A 24,505-nucleotide genomic window follows, 5' to 3' on the forward strand; every position below is an offset into this window, starting at 1 on the left:
AAGACAATTTGATCATGTCTGTCCACTCCTTAAGATGCTAACTTTCAACTGTTCCACTGTCTTGCCCTTTAGTCATAAAAAAGGCATTAAGGGAAGCTATCATCATAGATCCTCACGCTTGTGTTGCTATCAAAATAACTGTGTAATACCAATTAATTTATGTGGAAAAAGTGATTTGAAAATGAAAAGTGATACCTAAAAACTCAGTAAGTAATGCTATTAAGTGCACTTAGATTAAGTTAGAATGCTGCTGCTGCTGCCGCTAAGTCGCTTCAGTCGTGTCCGACTCTGTGAGACCCCAGAGACCCCACCAGGGTCCTCTGTCCCTGGGATTCTCCAGGCAAGAATACTGGAGCGGGTTGCCATTTCCTTCTCCAGTGCATGAAAGTGAAAAGTGAAAGTGAAGTCACTCAGTCATGTCCGACTCTTCAAGACCCCATGGACTGCATACCACCAGGCTCCTCTGTCCATGGGATTTTCCAGGCAAGAGTACTGGAGTGGGGTGCCATTGCCTTTTCTGAAGTTAGAATGAGGCCCTTTTTTATCATCTGCCAACAGATGGACGCTGTCAGTTCAGTTCAATCCCTCAGTCATGTCCAACGCTTTGCAATCCCATGAACTATAGCAGGGTAGAAAATTGGGCCATTTCTAACTAAGAATTCTTATTATCATCTTTCAGGTTTTCACTTTATGAGTCATGTGACTAGGAAAACTCCCTATCTGGAACTTTCTTTGATGGTCTCTGGTCTGAAAGTGAAGTGAAAGTGAAAGTCGCTCAGTCGTGTCCGACTCTTTGTGACCCCATGGACTAGTCAGTCCATGGAATTCTCCAGGCCAGAATACTGGAGTTGGTAGCCATTCCGTTCTCCAGGGGATCTTCCCAACCCAGGGATCAAAGCCAGGTCTCCCACACTGCAGGCACATTCTTTACCAGCTGAGCCACAAGGGAAGCCCAAGAATACTGGAGTGGGTAGCCTCTCCCTTCTGCAGCGAATCTTCCCGACCCAGGAATCGAACCGGATTCTCCTGCATTGCAGACAGATTCTTTACCAACTGAGGTATCAGGGACTGTCTCTTGCCTGAAGGGGTCTTGTCTGAGGGAGTTTATTTTCAGTTGTATTCCTGATTTTAAAGTTGGAGTAGTCCCATTCTCTGAGACCATCTCAGGTCTCTCTACATTCTGAATAACTACCATTTCAAAAGGAAAGATAAGAAAGAATAAAGCTAGCTATTATATTTAAAAAAAATCTAACTCAGCCCTGGTAGGCATATTAAAAATAATAATGCCATTCTTTTAATGAATTTTCAAAATACTAGACTAGACTTACAATGGGTCTTACCCTTCTGCCACACTATGGGACAATCTACAGTAAGAGATCTTTTACTGCAAACATTGGCTAGTCGCTCAAGGCTGATTTCAACTGCTTTAAACCCAGCAAGAGCACTGCCCAGAAGGGCAGCATGTTCCAGCTGACTCTGTGGTGCACAGTTTTTGTCTGGAGGACTGACGTAGATGTAGGGAAATGGAAAAACACACAGGCAAGACACTAAATCTGGCTTCTCTTCCAGACTTAGTCCCCATCAATTAGAAAGGCTCTCTAAGAAAACAATCTGCTTTCTGTATTCTAAATTCTCTGGCATCCTTTCATTAATCAGCTCAACAATCAGCTCAGCAATTAGTGATTTTATCAGTTCAAACTGTTTTGTACTATGGTCAAACAAAGAGAGCAAAACACCTTCCAACATAATAAAGAAAATCAATCATATTTATTGTAAGCAATTTAGTATTCACTTTTTCCACAACTGAACTTCCAGTCTGTGGGTTTCAAGGTTTCCAATGATACTATCTATATGAAAAGGCAATTCTTTATGATCAAATAAGAGAGAGAAAATTTTCTGAGGTTCAAGACATTTATGTCTTGCCACTATTGCTCAAAATCTCTGTACTTACTCTGCACTTACTTTACATTTCAGAAGGTAATTATTTTTCCATTAAGATACAACACAGAACCACTCAGACAAGATGAAAGCATTTTCTCCTTCAAAGTTTTAAATAAACCTGAACCTTATCTTAAAGCAGTAAGCTAATATCCTTATGTCTGAAAGTGAGTATTTCTTATATTTCAGTTTTAAAGATACTTTTATCTTAGCTTCAGTGAAATAGTATTACCAAGCTTGCCCATGTATTAGCTTCTTTTGTCTGTTGTATATTCCCTCCTCACACTGAGACAGAAATCAGTAAAAATATTCCTCGAGGAGGTCTAAGAATATCAGTTCATGTTGCTGGGGTCAAAAAAAGCCTCACTTGAAAGCAACCAGTGTTTGCTTGCTCCTGACAGCAAGGCTAGCAGACCAAGGAGCATAATTGCTACTAAAACCCTCGTCCTGTGTTTGATTCCAGCCTGCTTTCCTCTTTTTTCTGTCTCCTCATTTCAGCCTTCCTTCCTTCGTTTCATATTGAAACACCGGAATTACAAAGAATCCAAGAAACAGTTGTAGTTAAGCTTCAAGTCCCAGTGACTAAACCTGGGGAAAGGCAGTCATCCATTGCCTTAAACTGAAGTGGATCCCCTTTCAGAGGTACCTGAGCTTCAAATCTCAACTTTGAAAGGAGAGACTCTTATATAGATACTTCACCTTTCCACACACTCTACTTTCTTCTTTTTCAGTTATCGTCTCTTCTACTACATTTTCCGCAACAGCCATTTGCAGAGTATTAAACCCCACTCCGGTACTCTTGCCTGGAAAATCCCATGGCTGGAGGAGCCTGGTAGGCTGCAGTCCAAGGGGTCGCTAAGAGTCGGACACGACTGAGCAACTTCACTTTCACTTTTCACTTTCATGCATTGGACCAGGAAATGGCAACCCACTCCAGTGTTCTTGCCTGGAGAATCCCAGGGACAGGGGAGTCTGGTGGGCTGCCCGTCTATGGGGTTGCACAGAGTCGGACACGACTGAAGCGACTTAGCAGCAACAGCAGCAGCAAACTACACACTATTGGTAAATGTATTTTTCTCACTTTGACCTTTTTCTTTTTACCATAAATTATCCCTCTTAAAAAAAGAAGCCTACCAATATTTAGCAAAATTTCTCTTGGTTTCTCTTTTCTTTTGAAATATTTTAATAATATTTACCCAATGTCTTAGTCCAGGCTGCTATAAGAAAATGTAGAGACCTACTAATGTAAACAGCAAAGTTTATCTCCCACAGTTCGGGAGGCTAGGACATCCAGGATCAAGGTCCTGACAGATTCGGTGCCTGGTCAGAGTCCACTTTTTAGTTCACAGATGCCCTCTTCTGACTGGGCCCTCACGTGGGGAAGAAGTGAGAGAATCCTCTGGGGTCTCTTTTGTAAGGGCACTAATCCTATTCATGGGGCTGTCCTGGTGCCTCAGCAGTAAAGGACACCTGTCCCACCTGCCAGTGGAGGACACACAGGATCGATTCCTGGGTCAGGAATATACCCTGGCTCAGGCAATGGCAACGCACTCCAGTATTCTTGTCTGAAGAATCCCATGGACACAGGAGCCAGGCAGGCTACAGTCCACGGAGTCGCCAGAGCTGGACATGACTTAGTGACTGAAAAACCACAAATCTCATTCATGAGAGCCATGCCTTCATGACTTCATCATCTCTCAAAGGCACAATCATAAGGAGGGAGGACTGGGATCAGGACTTCAACATATGGATTGGGGGGAGGGGACACAAAACTCCAGGCCACACATTCTTCCCCTAGCCCTCTCCCCCAGTTCATATCCTTATCACATTAAAATACATCTCAACAGTCCTGAAAGTCTTCACTCATCCCAACAACAGCATTAAAGTCTTAACTTCAAATCTCATCTAAATATCTAAATCAGACTTGGGTAGGACTCAGGATACAATCAACCCATCCTGAGGCAAATCCTTCTCCAAGCTATGAACTTGTGGAACCAAGTAAGTTCTATTCTTCCAAAATAAAGTGGTAGAACAGGCATGTGATAAGTATTTCTATTCCAAAAGAGAGGAAAAAGGAAGTGATAAGTCTCAAGTAAATACAAAACCTAACAAGGAAAACTCCATTAAACATTATGAATCAAGAATAGCCCTCTTGGTCTGGTTATCTGCCTTCCAGACCCACTGGGATAGCAATGTCACCCTCAAAGTTACTGTCCGTGCTGTGGCAGTGGCCCCACCCATGCCACAGCTGTCTAAGGTGGCTCCCCTGCATGCAGCCTACACCAGGTGTCTGCCAGGCTTCCCCCACCAAGGCATTAGGCCGGGGCATGCTGGCCCACCTGAACCACAGAGGCAGCCTCACTCACCTTTGAAACTACTCTGCAATATCTCAAGACCAAAAGATCTAGGAATTTGAAGGCACAGTAATAGAATCTAACTCAACTAAAGCATGGGTTCCCCAGATGGTGCAGTGGTAATTCCTTGGGAATCGAAGTCATTATTAGTCGTTATAAGATACTCTAATATTGTTCATCACTCCATATTTCAGACCTTGAGTTCTGAAGATCCCATTTCAAAAGGCTGCTTGTTTCTCTCCTTGCTTTATCATTTCCATTTTCTCATGACCAGCTAGCCAATTTGATTGCAGTTTCTTTCTCTGTCCTCCAATCTATGCGGAACAGAACTATTAAATAAACTTTTCCTAAACGCTATCTATATCAAGTCTGCACAGATTTCCTCAAAAACCTTCAGTGCGTCACTGTTTCATTTTTCTGTTAAATGTGAACTTGGTCTGGTTGGCAAGATCTTCCAACAGGCATCCCTGTTAGACCTTGGCACTGTCATTTTTCTTAATACTCCATTTCTAATCTACTCATGTCCATCTCTGCTGCCATTACTATGCCTGCTTGCCTATATTTACTCATGTTCACTGTGCTCTCTTCCTCTCCCCTCATTCATCCTTCAACTACCACCACTCTCCGCTGAAGCTTTTCCTCACGTCTTTTCCTGCTTACAAATTCCAAAAGAGTCAAAAGCTTGTTTATATGACTTAGTAGTTAATTTTCAGTACCACTGTACAATGTTTAAACAAGTTATTTTATATTAGTCTTTCATTCTTATTTGTATATTAAGCTTTTTGAGATAAGTCTATAATTTATCTTTGTTCTATTGCCACCAATGCCTAAGACAGTTTTAAAGCACAAAAAATACTAAGTCTTTAGTTTATATATGAATATATAATACTTGTTTGGAAGCTGCTGTAACACCTTCCATCACTTTGAAGTACTTTCTTCACTTTCTAGTACTTACTTGTTTCCATGTTACAAAAACATAACACAGAATTTTGTGCCTGTCACACATAGTGGATGACCAAAATTTTTATTTTTTGTTTACCCATGATTAATATCATGTGAGAATTAAGGGTAGGTAGAAAGTACAAAGGGCTTCCCAGGTAGCTCAGCTGTTAAAGAATCTGCCTCCAATGCAGGAGACCTCGATTTGATTCCTGGGTTGGGAAGATTCCCTGGAGGAGGAGGGCATGGCAACCCACTCCACTATTCTTGCCTGGAGAATCCCCATGGACAGAGGAGCCTGGTGGGCTACCATCCATAGGATCACAAAGAGTCAGATATGACTGAGCAACTAAGCACAACACAGCACAGAAATTACAAAAGACATGGTATGATTTGTATTGAAGAAAAAAATGCAGAACTTATAGTTCATCATGTGGGATATTATTATTGTGGGTCATGCATTAAAGAGTTACTTCCAAACTCCTAAAACTCAAAGAGGGTAAAGCTATCACACCAGCCAATTGTTGGGTCCATTTGACTATCTCTTCTTCAAAGTACATTAAGAACATACCTGCAATATAACAATGAGACTGATCCATTCTTTTCAGTGGATATTGTTTATGTAATAGTTTCGAAGTGAAAAAAAATACCATAGTCTTAGTGTCTGGACCAAAACAGATATCAGAGTAGATACTGCACATTTGGATCTTAAACCATCAGATGCAAATTTCATAAAAATTAAGCATAATACAAAATTAGCAAACTCATTGTTGACTAGGTTATAAAAAAGTCCTGACCTTCCACAGATACTGTTTTATAACATAATCCTATCTCACAGAGAACTGCCACTCAAGTACTCTAGATCAAAGCAGTTCAGTCCTTATATAGAAAAAAAGAGAGAAATAAGAAAAGAAAATTAAGAAGATTCCATTTTGAAAACAGTAAAACTAATACACCTCTCATGAGAATATAAAGAAAGCAAGGGAGTGTTTTAAGGGCTCTTGTTAAATTATTTTATTAAGTAGACCCAAATGTGACTAGACAAAATTGGTTAGGATCAGAGTTGGGGTGAAGTTAAATGGATTCTGTGATCATTTTCTCTTCTCTCTTGAGATTTCTTGATTGCACAGTCCATCTGAATTAATTGTGTGAGGGCATAAATTTTAGAAAGAAAGAAGTAATTCCTGCTAGCATGTAGGGGATAGCAGAGTTCAGGTCAGAACCTCCTGGGAATCAATTATTAGTTTCTAGACTTGAACACTGTATGTGAAATATTTTCACGAAAAAGTACAAATGTAGAAGGCTAAGGTGACTGTTTCGTTCATCGCTGTTTAAGTTCAGTACCTTGTCTGACCCAGTCTCCATGATGAAGTTTGTGCCCTAATGTATAGCAACATTTGTGATGTCCAGGGCGCAGCTCTGCCCAGTTAATCGTCACTGTTGCTTCTTCATCTTCACATGCACCAGCAGGATGCTCAAAAAGGGAAATCAAGGCCGTTGTGAAAGCAATTACTTGAACCTTGAGAGAGACATTGCAAGAGAAATAAATAAGTGTAGGGTGATTGCTGAAAGAAGATTCTATGTTTTTTTAAGATGAATAAGAAATAGATATTGAACAGACAGGCATTTATTTAATATTATTTAAAGGTCACAGGAATTATATTGAAAGGCATGACACTACAAGGTTGCTAAGGCAATTACCAAGGGCTTTATTTGTTTGCTTTTATGCTATATTTGTCATTTAAAACAGTAAGGATGAAAAACTTACATAATTATGAAATGAAGTTGTTCAAATTGGGCTATTTCAGCATTCATAGACATATTCTGTCTATGTCATTCATTAAAAAATCATTTTTCAGAGTCATAGAATTTGATGGAAAAACAGAAATCACTATGTAGTGTCTGAGGTTTGGTGCTGCTGTCTTTACTGCATCTATTCCTTTGTCACTTGAGACAGGAAATAAGCATGTTCAAGGAGTCCGCTACTGAGAAGCCTGAAACCTTGTGAATAAAAATCTGAATAATCAATATGAAACAGTTGTAAGACATAACTTTAGACATTTAATGTTATATGTTGATTAACATTGGAATCTAGTAGATTAAGCATCCTATGGTCAAAAAGTTAGGAAATATTTTTTCCTAAATAAAGAAAATGACTGTATACCTAGGCAGGAAAACCACAGTGAAGATTGGTTTTCATAGGCAAGAAGAGGAACTATGACCTAGTCCATCTTTTTCATGTCCATGGTATGCGGCCTTGTAATCTATAAAGCAGTTCAATTAGGAGGTCACATTCATTGCACTATTTTGAGCTATAGTTTGATGATTGAATCCATAATGTTCAACCTTATCCTCCCCTCACTTACCTTTCCAGTTATGTCCCCAAAAGAAAGAATTGACTCATTGGCATCAAGAGGGTTGTACCAATAATCCATACAAATTGGTGTTCCTTTCAGGCCTTGGAGTTTATATTGACAAGGAAATTCTTCTTTGGACAGCAGATCATAGAAACAAATCTCTTTGCTTGTAAAAGCCACTGCTATCTAAAGTAACAAAGCATAAAATCAGAAAACATTTCTGATGGATTTAGTGAAATGAAAAGCAGACATGCAAATCATTCAGTTCCATCACTTCATGGAAAACGGATGGGGAAAAAATGGAAACAGTGACAGACTTTATTTTCTTGGGCTCCAAAATCACTGCAGATGTTGACTGCAGCCATTAAATAAAAAGACACTTGCTCCTTGGAAGAAAAGCTGCGACAAACCTAGATAGTGTATTAAAAAGCAGAGACATTACTTTGCTGACAAAGGTCCATACAAGTCAAAATTATGAGAATAACATGTATATCAGAAGGATCTGATATACAGTAGTCATGTATGGATGTGAGAGTTGGACTATAAAGAAGGCTGAGTGCCAAAGAACTGATGCTTTTGAAATGTAGTGTTGGAAAAGACTCTTGAGAGCTCCTTGGGCTGCAAGATCAAACTAGTCAATCCTAAAGGAAATCAATCCTGAATATTTTTTGGAAGGACTGATGCTGAAGGTGAATCTCCAATACTTTGGCCACTTGATGTGAAGAACCAACTGACAGGAAAAGACTCTGATGTTGGAAAAATTTAGGGCAGGAGGAGAAGGGGCAACAGAGGATGATATGGTTGGATGGCATCACTGACTCAATGGACATGAATTTGAGCAAGCTCCAGGAGACAATGAAGGACAGGGAAGCCTGGCATGCTACAATCCATGGGGTACAGAGTCAGACATGACTAAGCGACTAAACAACGACAAAAACCAGAACAGAGGTATCATCAGAGATATCTGCAAAGACCACGGGCTAGTTGTGTGTGGCGGCAGAAACTCAGGGTCTAGAGATCAGAGTTACTCCAGGTCCCGGCATCACTATATGGCCCAGAAAACCTTTGTACATCAAAATTTACTTTTCCGTCTTCATGTAAATTGCCTTTCTCCCCTTTGAAATACCAAACCACCACTCCAACACCTTCTTCTGTCTTTCCTAAAGATGGTATTTTTAGCAACCTAGACAGCATATTAAAAAGCAGAGACATCACTTTGCTGGCAGAGGTCTGTATGGTCTAAGATATGGTTTTTCCACTATACAGATGTGAGTTGGACCATAAAAAAGGCTGAGTTGAGTGCCAAAGAGTTGATGCTTTTGAACTGTGTTGCTGGAAAAGACTCTTAAGAGTCCCCCGGAATGCAAGGTGATCAGTTAATCCTAAAGAAAATCAAACCTGAATATTCATTGGAAGGACTGATGCTGAGGCTGAAGCTCCAATACTTCGGCCACCTGATATGAAGAGTTGACTCATAGGAAAAGACTCTGATACTCAGAAAGACTGAAGACAGGAGGAGAAGGGTCTGACAGAGGATGAGAGGGTTGGATGGTATCACCGACTCAATGGGTATAGGTTTGAGCAAACTCTGGGAGATAGTGAAGGACAGGGAGGTCTGACATGCTGCAATCCATGGGGTTGCAAAGAGTCAGACATGACTTAGCAACCAAACAACATCAACAACTGAGGGCTTTGGACATTTTGGTGAGTTACTCAGTTCGTCTGAGATCCTTCTGATATACCTGTTATTCCCAACACCAGGAATGCCAGGTTAGTTTAACATACAAATATCAACTAATGTAATACACCATATTAAAAGAATAAAGGAGAAAGGCTATATTATCAATTCAATATCTGCAAAAAAGCATTTTACAAAGCCCAATGCATTTTCATGATAAAAATATTCAACAAATCAGGAATAGAAAGAAATTTGATAAAGAGATTGTACAAGAAAGAAAAAAATCTACAGCTGATATTATATTTGATGGTGAAAAACAATGTATTCTCCCTAAGATCAGAAATAAAACAAAGATGTTCACTCTCACCATTTCTGTTCAACGCTGTGCTAGAGCTTCTATCCAGGGAAATTAGACAAGAAAAATAAACAACAGCAAAACCAATTAAAACTAATAAATGAATTCAGCAAAGTTGCAGGGTATAAGATCACGTTTATAAACCTATTTATATTCACTAGCAATGGACAATCTGAAAATAAAATTATCAAAGAGGGTGTTAACAGATTGAAAAGAAAAAGCACAAACTGGGATACAATATTTGTAAATTATCTATCACATAATTGCACATAGAATATATACAGAATTCTCAAAACTCAATAGTAACAAAATTAACCCAATAAAAATGGTCAAAGAATTTTAAGAAACACTTCACTGAAAAGGATATATAGGTAGGAAACAAGCACATGAAAATATGCTCAACATTATTACTCATTAGGGAAAAGTGAAATCAAACCTCAATAAGACAAAATACAAACCTACTGCTAAGTTGCTTCAGTCGTGTCCGACTCTGTGCAACCCCATAGACGGCAGCCAACCAGGCTCCCCCGCCCCTGGGATTCTCAGGCAAGAACACTGGAGTGGGTTCCCATTTCCTTCTCCAATGCATGAAAGTGAAAAGTGAAAGTGAAGTCGCTCAGTCATGTCCAATTCTTCACAACCCCATGGACTGCAGCCAACCAAGCCTCTCTGTCCATGGGGTTTTCCAGGCAAGAGTACTGGAGTGGGGTGCCATTGCCTTCTCTGACAAATCTACTAAAAGGGCTAAAATTAACAGAAAAAAAAAACTTGACCATACCAAGTATTGGTGAGGATATGTTATATCAAAAAATGGAATATTACACAACCATAAAAGATAAATTTCTCATATATCTGATAGCATAGATGAATCTCAAAATAATTATGCTAATTATGTTAAAGAAGCCAGACCAAAAAAGAAAAGTGTATAATCAATTACATAACAGATGAGAAAATGCAAACTAGTCTATAGTGACAGAAAGCGTACCAGTGGTTACTTGACAAGTAAAGAAGGGAGGGACTGGATGAAGGATTACAAAACTACTTGAGGAAAATCTGGGTAAAAAAATGCATTCATTATCTTCATACTATTGATTTTTCACAGCTATATACCTATATTAAAATCTGTCAACTTGGATACTTTTAATATATGCAGTGGATTTTGTATAATCACACCTAAACAAAGCTGTTTTAAAAAGAAGAAAAAAAAATATAAACGTTAATGCTGTGTAAGAACAAAGGAAAGGCTAAGATTTAATTATCAGTCCTGGAAAGCAGAAACAGTGCAACATAGTTACTACCCGATACCAACACAAACATTACATGATAATACAGACTGTTACAAGGGCTTCCCAGGTGGTGCTAGTGGTAAAGAACCCAGTCAATGCAGGAGATGTAAGAGATCCCTGGGTTGGGAAGATTCCCTGGAGGAGGGCACAGCAACTAACATCAGTATTCTTGCCTGGCGAATCCCAGGGACAGAGGAGCCTGGCAGGCTACAGTCCATAGGATTGAGAAAAAGTAGGACATGACTGAAGCAACTTAGTACACACGCACGCACAGGATGCCACACACACATACCAAAAAAAGGATAAACTAGAAACATTTTAAATCCACACCAGCTAAACATTAACATCAGATCCTTAGCAAGAAAGAACTGGATATGATGTCAGCTGCCACTAGGGACACAGCAAAGATTCTGAAGCACAGGTTCCGAAATCAAGCCGCCTTGGTTTACAAATCTTGCAACACTGATTGCATCCTGTGTGACATGGGGCACCTATCACAACCTCTCCTTGCCCAGTCTCTCTTTCTTAAAGTGGAAATAAATCCCCTCGAAAGTGATAATTCATCAGAAGGACTGAAGCTGAAGCTCCAACACTTTGGCCACCTGATGCAAAGAGTATACTCATTGGAAAAGACCCGGAAGGTGGGAAAGACTGAGGACAAGAGAGAAGGGGGTGACAGAGGATGACGTGGTTGGACGGCATCATGGAATCAATGAAAATTCATTTGAACAAACTCCAGGAGACGGTGAAGGACAGGGAAACCTGAGAAGCTGCAGGCCCTGGCGTCACAAAGAGTCGGAGACCACTTTGTGACTGAACAACAAGGTGATCTAGAGATGATTAACAGAGCAAGGCATGTCACATAGAAAGCTAATGTTCGTGGATGATTATTTTTTGATGATTCTTAGCAGTAGAACATACTATTCCCCACTTGAAAGAATCTGGCTCTTTGGAGCCATTCAAATGGCTGGTCCTGGGTCTGCTCTAATAAACATACAAGATGATCCTGGAATGTCTAGTCTAACCAGGAAATGAGGAAGCTTTGAAAGACAGGGTTATATCAGAAAAGACTCCAGTTAACTTGTATTAGTTCCATTGTCCAAAGATGGTATAATTTAGGGGGCAGGATAATAACTCAGTGTATTGAGATATATCAAATTTGTTTAAACCCATGAGTTTATAATGATATTGATAACAATAATGATATAGCACTCATTTTTCATCTCATTAGAAAACTAGCTAATTATTTTGAGTACTGGTAAATAAAAGGAAAGACCTGGGCATTTATTCTGCTTTTGTTAACAATTTGTATTACACAGTAGCTAATGACAGGGAGTTTCTTTATTTTATAGAGGTATTCCAGCTTATACAGAAAGAGGAAATGATGAAATTAGAATATCACCATCTTGCAACTCCTGATAAATGGATATATCTAAGAATAATCCATAATATCTGTTAACATCCCAAGAAGAGAAAGAACCAGGCATTCCGTGCCCTGTGACTGAGGAACACCTCTTCTAATATGTACAAACGATCAAGGCTTTCGACTTGAGGACCAATTTACTGAAAACACAGAGAGCAAGTGGCCATGTTAAACAGCCCCGTGCAAACAGTCTGAGAAACAGACTGTGAGAAACTCTAAAGGACAAACACCTAGCTTCTTGAACAATAGCAATAGCAACAACAACAAAATACAAAACAGAAATGAGATGGAGGAAAATATGTGAATCAAAAAAGGCATATCAACCATTCATAATGTTTGGACCTGATTCATATCTTGACTCAAACAAACTATCAAAACAAATGACAAACTATTAAAAACTCATAGGACAATGAAATATGTTCATGACTGGATATTTCATTATATTAAGGAATTATTGTTATTGATATAAAATGTGATATGGTATTATGGTTGTGCTAAAGAGACATTTTTTCAGAAATACTGAAGTATTTACAGATTAAATGATTGGAATTTTGGATTTCAGTATAAAGGGGAGATGTAGAAGAAACAGGAGGGCTGTGAATTGGAAATGGCTAAGGATTCTTGTCTGGAAAATCCCATGGATGGAGGAGCCCGGTAGGCTGCAGTCCATAGGGTCGCTAAGGGTCGGACATGACTGAGTGACTTCACTTTCACTTGTCACTTTCATGCATTGGAGACGGAAATGGCAACCCACTCCAGTGTTCTTGCCTGGAGAATCCCAGGGACGGGGCAGCCTGGTGGGCTGCCGTCTATGGGGTCGCACAGAGCCGGACACGACTGAAGCGACTTAGCAGCAGCAGCAAGGATGAATATTGGCTCTTAATGGGATTATCTCTGCTTGTGTGTGCACTTTAATTTTTTCATAGTAAAATTTACTGTCTGTTTAATGTAATATAATAAGAATATGGATTCTTTACGCTGCATTATTCCCTCAGAAACTGACTTTCCTTTCAGTATGTTATCTTCCTTATAGGTACGGTTACATGAAGGTATCCGGACTGAATGGGCCCTACCCATCAAAATTAAGAAACGGACTAATCCAGCAGTCAAAATCAGATATGCAGTTTCCTGAAATTTTCTGATCTGTGCCTTGCCTTCTGATCTGTGCCTTGATACAGCCTCTCAACTCTGCATATAAATGTATATACTTCCAAACTGCTAAAAACTACAGAGGCATAACGGTCTTATCAGCTAGTAATGTACACTGACCTCATGTGGGACAGAGCCAAGAATCTGAGTCACCACCGGTTTTGTCATTTAAAAGCACACAACAGAATAGTTTGGGAAATGGAATAGTTCACTTAGCTTGACTTGTGTTCCCTCCAGGTCAGATTAAAGGTATGGAAGAATAATGCAGTTCTCTATCACTGCTAGTGTTACACTTGCTATTTGTCAGGAGTCCTGTCCCATCATTTCCCCCCTTTAATAAGCAATAAATTTATTTATACAGCCTCTGTACCTTGTTTACATTTTCCAGAGAAACCATACTTGTCACCCACAGGTGCTTTAGCTTGGTGGCATCTGAAGTGATGGGAAGCGTTTCTTGCAGCTTTAAATTCTCTCCCCAGATTCCTACTGAACCTTCCTTACTGATGGTCAGATAGCGACTTGAACTTTTTAAGAAAACTACTCTTTGGATGGTATCCTTGTGTTTCACTGGGAGAAATTCAAGGTCTCTCCACTGGGGAACCACAGTTGCCTTTGCTTGTTCATCTTTCTCATAAAGTGTTAACAGCAGAAACGAAGTCAGCTTGTCCCAATTAATGAAGCCCTCTTGGGCAACATCCACTTTATCAAAGAACTCTCCATATTCTTCCTTTGTGCCCCAACCAACAATCTCTGTCATCCTCTGCACAAACTCTTCTCTGGACATACAAATAGTTTGACTGGGCTCTGAGGGCTAGAAACAAGAACAAAAATAAGACATCAGTGAAAGAGATCATTGTGCTACCCTCAAGGGTGAATCTCATCAGCAATTCTTCCAAGATGCAAAAAATACCTTCTACCTTACAATAGTATTATACTGAAGTGAATTTGGGCTGCAGAGCAAATAATTGACAGATCTGCAAGCTGACATTCTCAATCACAGATGTCCTTGTAATTGGCAGAGGGAAGCAGGAAAGTCAGAGATTTAATATGATGGTGGATGCAGAGGTCAGAGTGACACAGGATTGTGAACCAAGGCATGCAGGTGACCTCTAAAAGCTGGACAAGGCAAGGAAACAGAGGGTCTCCAGAAGGAAGACCGTCTTGACCACACCTTAACATTAGGCCTGGAAAACCCATTTTGGAATTCTGAGCTGTAGAACTGTAAAATAATATAGTTATGAGTTTTATGCTACTAAGTTTGTGGTAATCTGTTATAGCATCAATAGAAATGAATATAGTGGTTCAGAGAAAATAGATGAATCCCTGAGGAGTGTTTAGCATTGCCAGTAAAATGGTATCATGGGAACACTTTAATCCAAGAGCAAGAAGTCACCTCTATGAACACACAATTACAAAAACAGTGGAACCTTATGAGTTGGTTTTGGTTATTCATGATAGTTATGTACTTTAATGGTTATGTTCTACAAACACAAAATGAGCAGATACTGAATGATGGCTTTTATGGAAAGACATGGTTAGGTTTCTGTGAGCCTCTGGTCACAATATTTTCATCAACTGGTAAAATTGTAATCTTGTCTTATGTCTGTTTCCATTGAAAGACATTTTAATATATATTGTTAATTCATTAATATTGAATTCATGGCCAACAGCACTGTAACTTATGACTGAATGCAGCTTATCTAACCCATGTATTTTCTCCAAAAGGCGCAGCATAGCCTTCTTGCACTTAGACAGAACTTTACACTACACTTGGGGAGCCATTTTAAAAAGTGAAAATCACCAAAAAAAAAAAAAAAAAGCTCAAAATGCAAAAACTTTACACTATGTGGAGCACAAAGGGAACACTTTTTATAGTACAAGAACTGGAATAAGAAGGCAAAGTGTGTACGTAAAATAGATAGCTAATGCAAAGTTGCTGTATAGTACAGAGAGCTCAGCCTGGTTCTCTATGACAACCGAGATGGGTGGGATGGGGTGGGAGATGGGAGGGAAGTTCAAGAGGGAGGAGACATATGTATAACTACGGCTGATTCATGTAGATGTATGGAGGAAACCAACACAACATGGTAAAGCCATTATCCTTCAATTAAAGTAAATAAACTAAAAAATAAAAGAAGGCAGGGTGTCATCAAGTCTGATCTCATCATGAAATAGACACACTGGAAGACTGCAACTTTTTGACATTCTGTACATGGCTATGAATGCAGAGTTCCAAAGAATAGCAAGGAGAGATAAGAAAGACTTCTTCAGTGATCAGTGCAAAGAAATAGAGGAAAACAATAGAATGGGAAAGACCAGCGATCTCTTCAAGAAAATTAGAGATACCAAAGGAACATTTCATGCAAAGATGGGCTCAATAGAGGATAGAAATGGTATGGACCTAACAGAAGCAGAAGATATTAAGAAGAGGTGACAAGAATACACAGACGAACTATATAAAAAAGATCTTCATGACCCAGATAATCATGATGGTGTGATCACTCACATAGAGCTAGACATCCTGGAATGTGAAGTCAAGTAGGCCTTAGGAAGTATCACTATGAACAAAGCTAGTGGAGGTGATGGAATTCCAGTGGAGCTATTTCAAATCCTAAAAGATGATGCTGTGAAAGTGCTGCACTCAATATGCCAGCAAATTTTGAACACTAGCCAGTGGCCACAAGACTGGAAAAGGTCAGTTTTCATTCCAATCCCAAAGAAAGGCAATGCCAAAGAATGCTCAAACTACTGCACAATTGCACTTATCGCACAAGCTAGTAAAGTAATGCTCAAAAGTCTCCAAGTCAGGCTTCAGCAATACGTGAGCTATGAACTTCCAAATGTTCAAGCTGGTTTTAGAAAAGGCAGAGGAACCAGAGATCAAATTGCCAATATCTGCTGGACCACTGCAAAAGCAAGAGAGTTCCAGAAAAATTTCTGTTTTATTCTGTTTATTTTATTTATACTTCTGTTTTATTGACTATGCCAAAGCCTTTGACTGTGTGGATCACAATAAACTGGAAAATTCTTAAAGAGATGGGAATACCAGACCACCTGACCTGCCTCTTGAGAAATCTGTATGCAGGTCAGGAAGCAACAGTTAGAACTGGACATGGAACAGCAGATTGGTTCCAAATAGGAAAAGGAGTATGTCAAGGCTGTATATTGTCACCCTGCTTATTTAACTTCTATGCAGAGTATATCATGAGAAACACTGGGCTGGAAGAAGCACAAACTGGAATTGAGATTGCTGGGAGAAATATCAATAACCTCAGATATATAGATGACACCACCCTTATGGCAGAAAGTGAAGAAGAACTAAAGAGCCTCTTGATTAAAGTGAAAGAGAAGAGTGAAAAAGTTGGCTTAAAGCTCAACATTCAGAAAACTAAGATCATGGCATCTGGTCCCATCACTTCATGGGAAATAGATGGGGAAACAGTGGAAATAGTGAGAGACTTTATTTTGGGGGGCTCCAAAATCACTACAGATGGTAACTGCAGCCATGAAATTAAAAGATGCTTACTCCTTGGAAGGAAAGTATGACCAACCTAGACAACATATTAAAAACATATTATTTTGCCAACAAAGGTCTCTCTAGTCAATGCTATGCTTTTTCCAGTAGTCACGTATGGATATGAGAGTTGGACTCTAAAGAGAGCTGAGCACTGAAGAATTGATGCTTTGGAACTGTGGTGTTGGAGAAGACTCTTGAGAGTCCCTTGGACTGCAAGGAGATCCAACCAGTCCATCCTAAAGGAGATCAGTCCTGGGTGTTCATTGGAAGGAATGCTGTGGAAGCTGAAACTCCAATATTTGGCCACCTGATGTGAAGAGCTGACTTATTTGAAAAGACCCTGATGCTGGGAAAGATTGAATGCAGGAGGAGAAGGGGATGACAGAAGATGATATGGTTGGATGACACCACAGACTCAATGGACATGAGCTTGCGTAGACTCCGGGAATTGGTGATGGACAGGGAGGGCTGGCGTGCTGTGGTCCATGGGGTCACAAAGGGTCGGATACGACTGAGTGACTTAACTGACTAACTGAGTGACTGACTGACATGTCTGTGAATGATCATGAAAGTGACTTGAGTTTTAATTTTGGGGACCCAAATAAATTTTAGCAAGTAGGCAAATTCACAAATACAAAATCTGAAAATGATGAGAACCATCTGTATTCCAAATAACTATGTAGTTTAATACTGATAGGCTGTTTAGTTTGGTGAGCTTCACAGTGAGAAAATCTGTTTTCCTACTGTCTCAGAGCCAAAGAATCAGATTTGACAGTAAGCACTGGGAGGCAGCATGTTGTAGAGCAGGTCAAACAATTGTAGGTTTAACCCTGGTTTCACCAGATATGTGGGAACCACTAGAAAGTTACTTCACTGTTGAGGCTTCATTTTCCCATCTGTAAAGTAGATATGCCAGTAGATATAGCAAAATGCCAGTCTCAGGAAAATGATTATGAATGTTAAATGGCACATTAATAGATGAAGAAAAAACATTTGGCAAAATTCAACACTGATTTATAATTTTTTAAAAAATTCTCAGTAAACTAATAATAGAAAGAAAATTCCTCACCTTGAAAGAGAGTATCTACCACAAACATACAGCTTAACCAAAAACATCATACTTAACAGTGAGAACCTTGTGGCATTCCTACTAAGATCAGGTACAAGGCAAGGATGTCTTCTCACCATGGCTTTTCATCATATTGGAAGCTCGACTTAATGCAATAAGACAAGAAAAGGAAGTAAAAGTATAAAGATTGGAAAGAAAGATAAACTGTCTTTATTTATAGAAGATATGATTATCTATGTAAAACATCTGAAAGCACCAATGGAAAAACTCTTGGAACTATCATAAGTGATTATAGCAAGACTGTAGGACACAAGATTAACGTTCAAAAGTCTATTGCTTTCCTATACACCAGAAATGAACAGGAAGAATTTGAAACTAAAACTACAATACCATTTTACATTAGCATCCTCAAAAATGAAATACATGTAAATCTAACAAAATGTGTGTAAGATCTATATGAGGAAAACTATAAAACTCCTATCAGCACAATCAAGGAATAAATAATTGGAGAAATATTCCATGTTAATAGATAGGAAAATTCACTTTTGCTAAGACCTCAATTCTTCCCAAGACAACCTATAGATTCCATGCAATTCCAATAAAAATCTCAATAAGTCATTTTATTAATACTGATAAACTGACTCCAAGTCAACATGGAGAGCTACATACTGAGATAACACAATACTAAAGGATAAGAACAAAGTTAGAGGACTGACTCTACCCAACTTCAAGACTTATTAAAAAATGACAGTAACCCAGACATTTGTGATATAGGCGTAAGAATATAAACTAGATCAATGAAACAGAATAGAGAGCTCAAAATAGACCCATGTAAACATGGGGTCACTAAGAGTTGGACACGACTGAGCGACTTCACTTTCACTTTTCACTTTCATGCATTGGAGAAGGAAATGGCAACCCACTCCAGTGTTCTTGCCTGGAGAATCCCAGGGACGGGGGAGCCTGGTGGGCTGCTGTCTATGGGATCACACAGAGTTGGACATGCCTGAAGCGACTTAGCAGCAGCAGAAGCAAACATGTTCAACTGATCTTTGACAAAGAACCAAAAGCAATACAATTGAGAAAAGATAACATCTTCAAGAGTGCTGGAGTAATTGGACATTCATATAGCAATAAGGTGAACTAGACACAGACCTTATTCCCTTTATAAACATTAACTCAAAATGGATCACAGACCTAAATGGAAAATGCAAATTTGAACTCCTCAGGAGTCCATCATTCTTGTCTTTGTTGAATTTTTTTAATCTAAAAATTCAAATAGGTGGAAATTTTTCAGTGACCCAGATATTAACAATGCGGAAAGAAATTTCAACCTAAAAACACTTCATTTGAGCCAAACTGCAAACTGTTTCTGAAAGCTAAGTAGATGTTGGCCCTTTGAACTATTACATAACGACATCAATCAATGCCTCAAATGTATGTTGTTATTAATCCATTTATTAATGTTATTAATCCACTTAGCAAAAAAAAAAACACTGAGTCAAAATATTCTCTCCCTGTGAGTTTGTAATTTATTTTTATTTCTACAATCAAGAAACTGTTTTGACTGACAAATACCAAGGCAATTTCTTTTTTACATTCTAGAGTATGGAATTGCAAATAGACCATAAACAAGGACAAAAATAAATTTTCTTCCCCAAATTAATACATACAATCAACTTCATAATTTTTATGTACATTGATAGTGCCAATATACACTGGGGGAAGATTTAAGAAATACTTCCAATTTATGAAATTGACAGATATGTGCAATTGTACTATATCCTTGACAATTCTATTACTGATTGTTCACTCACTAGCTTTATTTGCTTTGGTCTGAAACTAAAACCATGATTTTGCCATACATTTGTTTATAATTTAGGAAGCTGTTTATTAAGAAATCCTAACTTGTTCAAGAAGCATTATACCTTGATCAGTGTGAGATTTATGTTTATTAATTTTATCCAATGCCAGTTTTAATAAATTCAATGTACAATTAAAATATATGAACTTTGATTCAAGCTCAGAATCATAAATGCATTAACTTTTACTGAACAATTAATTCTCATTTTATCAGTGGCCCCCACTTACGCTCTAGGATTAGAATTCATTCACTCATTCAATTGTATTATTTGTATCACAAGTTGTAGTAGGGAGATTGTGTGGTTGCATAATAGGAGCTTGAGATTCAGCTTGCACCTCTAAGTAGAGCTAATAACTAATGCTTAGAGCTGTTATCTGGAGAAGGCAATGGCAACGCACTCCAGTACTCTTGCCTGGAAAATCCCATGGACGGAGGAGCCTGGAAGGCTGCAGTCCATGGGTTCCCAAAGAGTCGGACACAACTGAGTGACTGGACTTTCACTTTTCACTTTCATGCATTGGAGAAGGAAATGGGAACCCACTCCAGTGTTCTTGCCTGGAGAATCCCAGGGACGGGGCAGCCTGCTGGGCTGCTGTCTATGGGGTCGCACAGAGTCGGACATGACTGAAGCGACTTAGCAGCAGCAGCAGCAGGATACCACATAGGGTCATTTAATGTGAGTTCAACACATTTCTTCTTATTATTTGTACATTATTATTTATTTACTATTGAAAGTCAAAAAGTGAAAGTGTTATTCGTGTTTGCTTCTTTGTGACCCCATAGACTGTAGTCTGCCAGGCTCCTCTGTCCATGGGATTTCCCAGGCAAGAGTACTGTAGTGGGTTCAGTTCAGTTCAGTCGCTCAGTTGTGTCTGACTCTTGGCGACCCCATGAATCGCAGCACACCAGGCCTCCCTGTCCATCACCATCTCCCAGAGTTCACTCAGACTCACATCCATCGAGTCAGTGATGCCATCCAGCCATCTCATCCTCTGTTGTCCCCTTCTGCTCCTGCCCCCAATCCCTCCCAACATCAGAGTCTTTTCCAATGAGTCAACTCTTCTCATGAGGTGGCCAAAGCACTGGAGTTTCAGCTTTAGCATCATTCCTTCCAAAGAAATCCCAGAGCTGATCTCCTTCAGAATGGATTGGTTGGATGTCCTTGCAGTCCAAGGGACTCTCAAGAGTCTTCTCTAACACTACAGTTCAAAAGCATCAATTCTTCAGTGCTCAGCCTTCTTCACAGTCCAACTCTCACATCCATACATGACCACAGGAAAAACCATAGCCTTGACTAAACAGACCTTAGTCAGCAAAGTAATGTCTCTGCTTTTGAATATGCTATCTAGGTTGGTCATAACTTTTCTTCCAAGGAGTAAGCGTCTTTTAATTTCATGGCTGCAGTCACCATCTGCACTGATTTTGGAGCCCCCAAAAATAAAGTCTGACACTGTTTCCACTGTTTCCCCATCTATTTCCCATGAAGTGATGGGACCAGATGCCATGATCTTCGTTTTCTGAATGTTGAGCATTAAGCCAACTTTTTCACTCTCCACTTTCACTTTCATCAAGAGGCTTTTTAGTTCCTCTTCACTTTCTGCCATAAGGGTGGTATCATCTGCATATCTGAGGTTATTGATATTTCTCCTGGCAATCTTCATTCCAGCTTGTGTTTCTTCCAGTCCAGCATTTTTCATTATGTACTCTGCATATAAGTTAAATAGGCAGGGTGACAATATACAGCCTTGACGTACTCCTTTTCCTATTTGGAACCAGTCTGTTGTTCCCTGTCCAGTTCTAACTGTTGCTTCCTGACCTGCATACAGATTTCTCAAGAAGCAGGTCAGGTGGTCTGGTATTCCCCATTCTTTTCTCTAGGGGATCTTCCCAACTCAGCGATCGAACTCGGGTCTCCTGCATTACAGGCAGATTCTTTACTATCTAAGCACCAAGGGGGCCCTTATTTATTATCAATTGACTGCTAAAGAGTTTAAAGAATAAAAGAACTATATATTGGGATTTTTTGGTGGTCTAGTCATTAAGTTTTCACCTTCTAATGCAGGCGGTGTGGGTTTGATCCCTGACCTGGGAGCTAAGATCCCAGATGCCTTGCAGCCAAAAAACCAAAACATAAAACAGAAGCAATATTGTGACAAATTCAATAAAGACTTTAAAAATAGTCCACATCAAAAATCTTAAAAAAGAAAAAGAGCTATACATTGAATCATCATGTCAGCAATGACTATTCCCTGAGAATTTAGCTAAATTCATTTGTTGATTATGTGTATGTGTGCGTAAGGCACTAGCTAGTTGGTCTTAAAAATGATCTTAGTGAGTCTCAAGAATATGTCCACTCACAGGGTTACCTGAAGCTCTCTGTTTCTATGACCACTGCGGTCACAGGAGCAGATGCTAGTTTTTGCCTTAATATAAAACACCAAATGCACACTGTTTCAGCTGCTCTTCCTCAGAGGCACAAATATAAAACTGTCCTAGGTGAGTCCAGTGAAAGTAAAGTTTACCTCTTCTCAGCAACCAAGACTATTTCACATATATAATACTGACTTTTCATCACCATGATTGCAGCTCCTATCTTGTCTTGCGCTATTTATTGTGCCACTCTATGAATTTCAGGTGAGCCTGCAATTATCTTCTTGGCAATAGATAATTTCATGGAAAGAAGGAGGAAAATCTTTTATTTTAAAAATGAGTCTGCACACACCATGATTTAGTTGTTACAAACTCTCAATCTGTATTAGGTTCAGTGCTAAGTGGCAAAATAATTTATCTTTGAGTCATCTTTGGATATATGTTTATATGTTTATATATAGGTATGCATAAATTTACATTTATATTTATATATAGTAACATTTATATACATATAGATATGGATTTTAATTGGGCTTCTCTGGTAGCTCAGCAGTGAAGAACCCGCCTACTATGCAGGTGCCGCAGGAGGCATGAGTTCAATTCCTGGATGGGGAAGATCCTCCGGAGGAAGGCACAGCAACCCCCTCCAGTATTCTTGCCTGGAGAAGCCCATGGACAGAGGAGCCTGATGGGCCACAGTCCATAGGGTCACAAAGAGTCAGACACAACTGAAACAACTTAGCATGGCTTGGTATGTACTTAAATTAGTCCTAATTTAGTTAGCATCTGAGTTTTATGCCTGAATTTACAACATAATATTTTTGTGACCATAGGTTAGTCATAATCTTCCCAGGGTTTTTATAAGGCTTCAGTAAAATAATATGTATATAAGGCCACCTTTAAACTGGAGAAGGAAATGGCAACCCACTCCAGTATTCTCTTCTGGAGAATCCCATGAACAGAGGAGCCTGGTGAGTTACCGTCCATGGGATCACAAGGAATTGGACATGATTCAGCAATGAACACTTTTCACCTTAAGCGATTTTATTCAAGCAATATTTATTATTGTTGAAGATATCCACATCAAGTTAAATTCACAAGCATATAGTTAGTATAGCTAGCAAAATATTAAGAATTTAGGAAATTAGATTTCATTATAAAACAGAGTACAAAATAATTCTGTCTCTTCAATTAAAAATGTAATTAGTATGGCTTTAACAAAACTGTCTTCCCATAGACAGTCTGTTCTAACTTGAATGTAGGACTTCCAAATAAAAACTACCGCATAGTGTTTTAAAGTACACCCTTTCATTCCTATTAGTTTCACTCCTGTCGATCTTTTTGAGTAAAAATTAGTACCCCTGCATCTATTAGAACTCCTCTTCTAATAAAAGCAAAGGGAGAACGATCTATTAAAAAACATATTCTTATTCAGCCCTTGCTAAGATAATGTCAACAAATTTATTTTGCTATGTCTATGTAATGACTGAGTAAGAAAATAACCAGCAAAGGCCTCCAACTGTTCCTGCAAGGAAGCTAATATACTCAGAATGTCTGGTTGATTATCTCAGCAAGCACATCTTTAGACCTTTAAAAGTCTTCTTGTCTTCCTGAATCCCTTTCAGAGAATATTCTAAAAATCATTTTCTTTTGCCTGGAAAGCATCTTCTGCAGCTACAGTCAGTCCTTGTGAGCTTTAAAAAAATTAAGAAGCATGAACTCTATAAAATTCTCCTCAGCTTTTCAGCTTTGTCAAGATTTGGATTTCACCGTAACTTATATAAAAACTGAGCACTAAACCTAAGTTCAAACTTCTGAAAATACAGCTTTTTAAAATAACTGACAGCCCTTTCTTTTCATCAAGAAGAGATCATGTACTTTCAATTAGAACATATGAGTGTGCCAACCCATTTTTTAAATTATTTACTTTTTGCATGAAATAATTCATGTTGACTATAGAAAAGACAAAATATAGACAAGCCAAAATTTAAAATCCTCCATAATGCCATCAGCCTACAAGACTTTTTTCCTAGGCAGAAACAGAAATACTTATGCATTATTTACGAAATGGTGTCATGATTTATTAATGTATACCTTGTGTGCTTTTTCCATTTTATATCATACCGTCTAGCTATGCCTTGTGTAATATATATTTGTCTTTAACATCATTTTAATGGCCACACAACCTTCTATGGAGAAGAAATAC

At 38.9% G+C, this 24,505-nt stretch overlaps 1 protein-coding gene across 1 annotated transcript in view; it reads right to left on the reverse strand.

Moving 5' to 3' along the window:
- The window catches only part of WDR49 (WD repeat domain 49), a 167,223-nt gene that overhangs the window by 121,469 nt on the left and 21,249 nt on the right, over positions 1-24,505 (reverse strand). The window contains exons 3-5 of the mRNA XM_040248294.1: positions 13,850-14,290; positions 7,598-7,774; positions 6,576-6,750 (exon numbers count right to left, since the gene is read on the reverse strand). Coding sequence (XP_040104228.1) covers positions 6,576-6,750; positions 7,598-7,774; positions 13,850-14,290 — 793 coding nt within the window. The remainder of the gene's footprint in view (positions 1-6,575; positions 6,751-7,597; positions 7,775-13,849; positions 14,291-24,505) is intronic.

This window comes from Oryx dammah, unplaced genomic scaffold, assembly GCF_014754425.2.
Source record: "Oryx dammah isolate SB20612 unplaced genomic scaffold, SCBI_Odam_1.1 HiC_scaffold_2, whole genome shotgun sequence".
NCBI lineage: Eukaryota > Metazoa > Chordata > Mammalia > Artiodactyla > Bovidae > Oryx > Oryx dammah.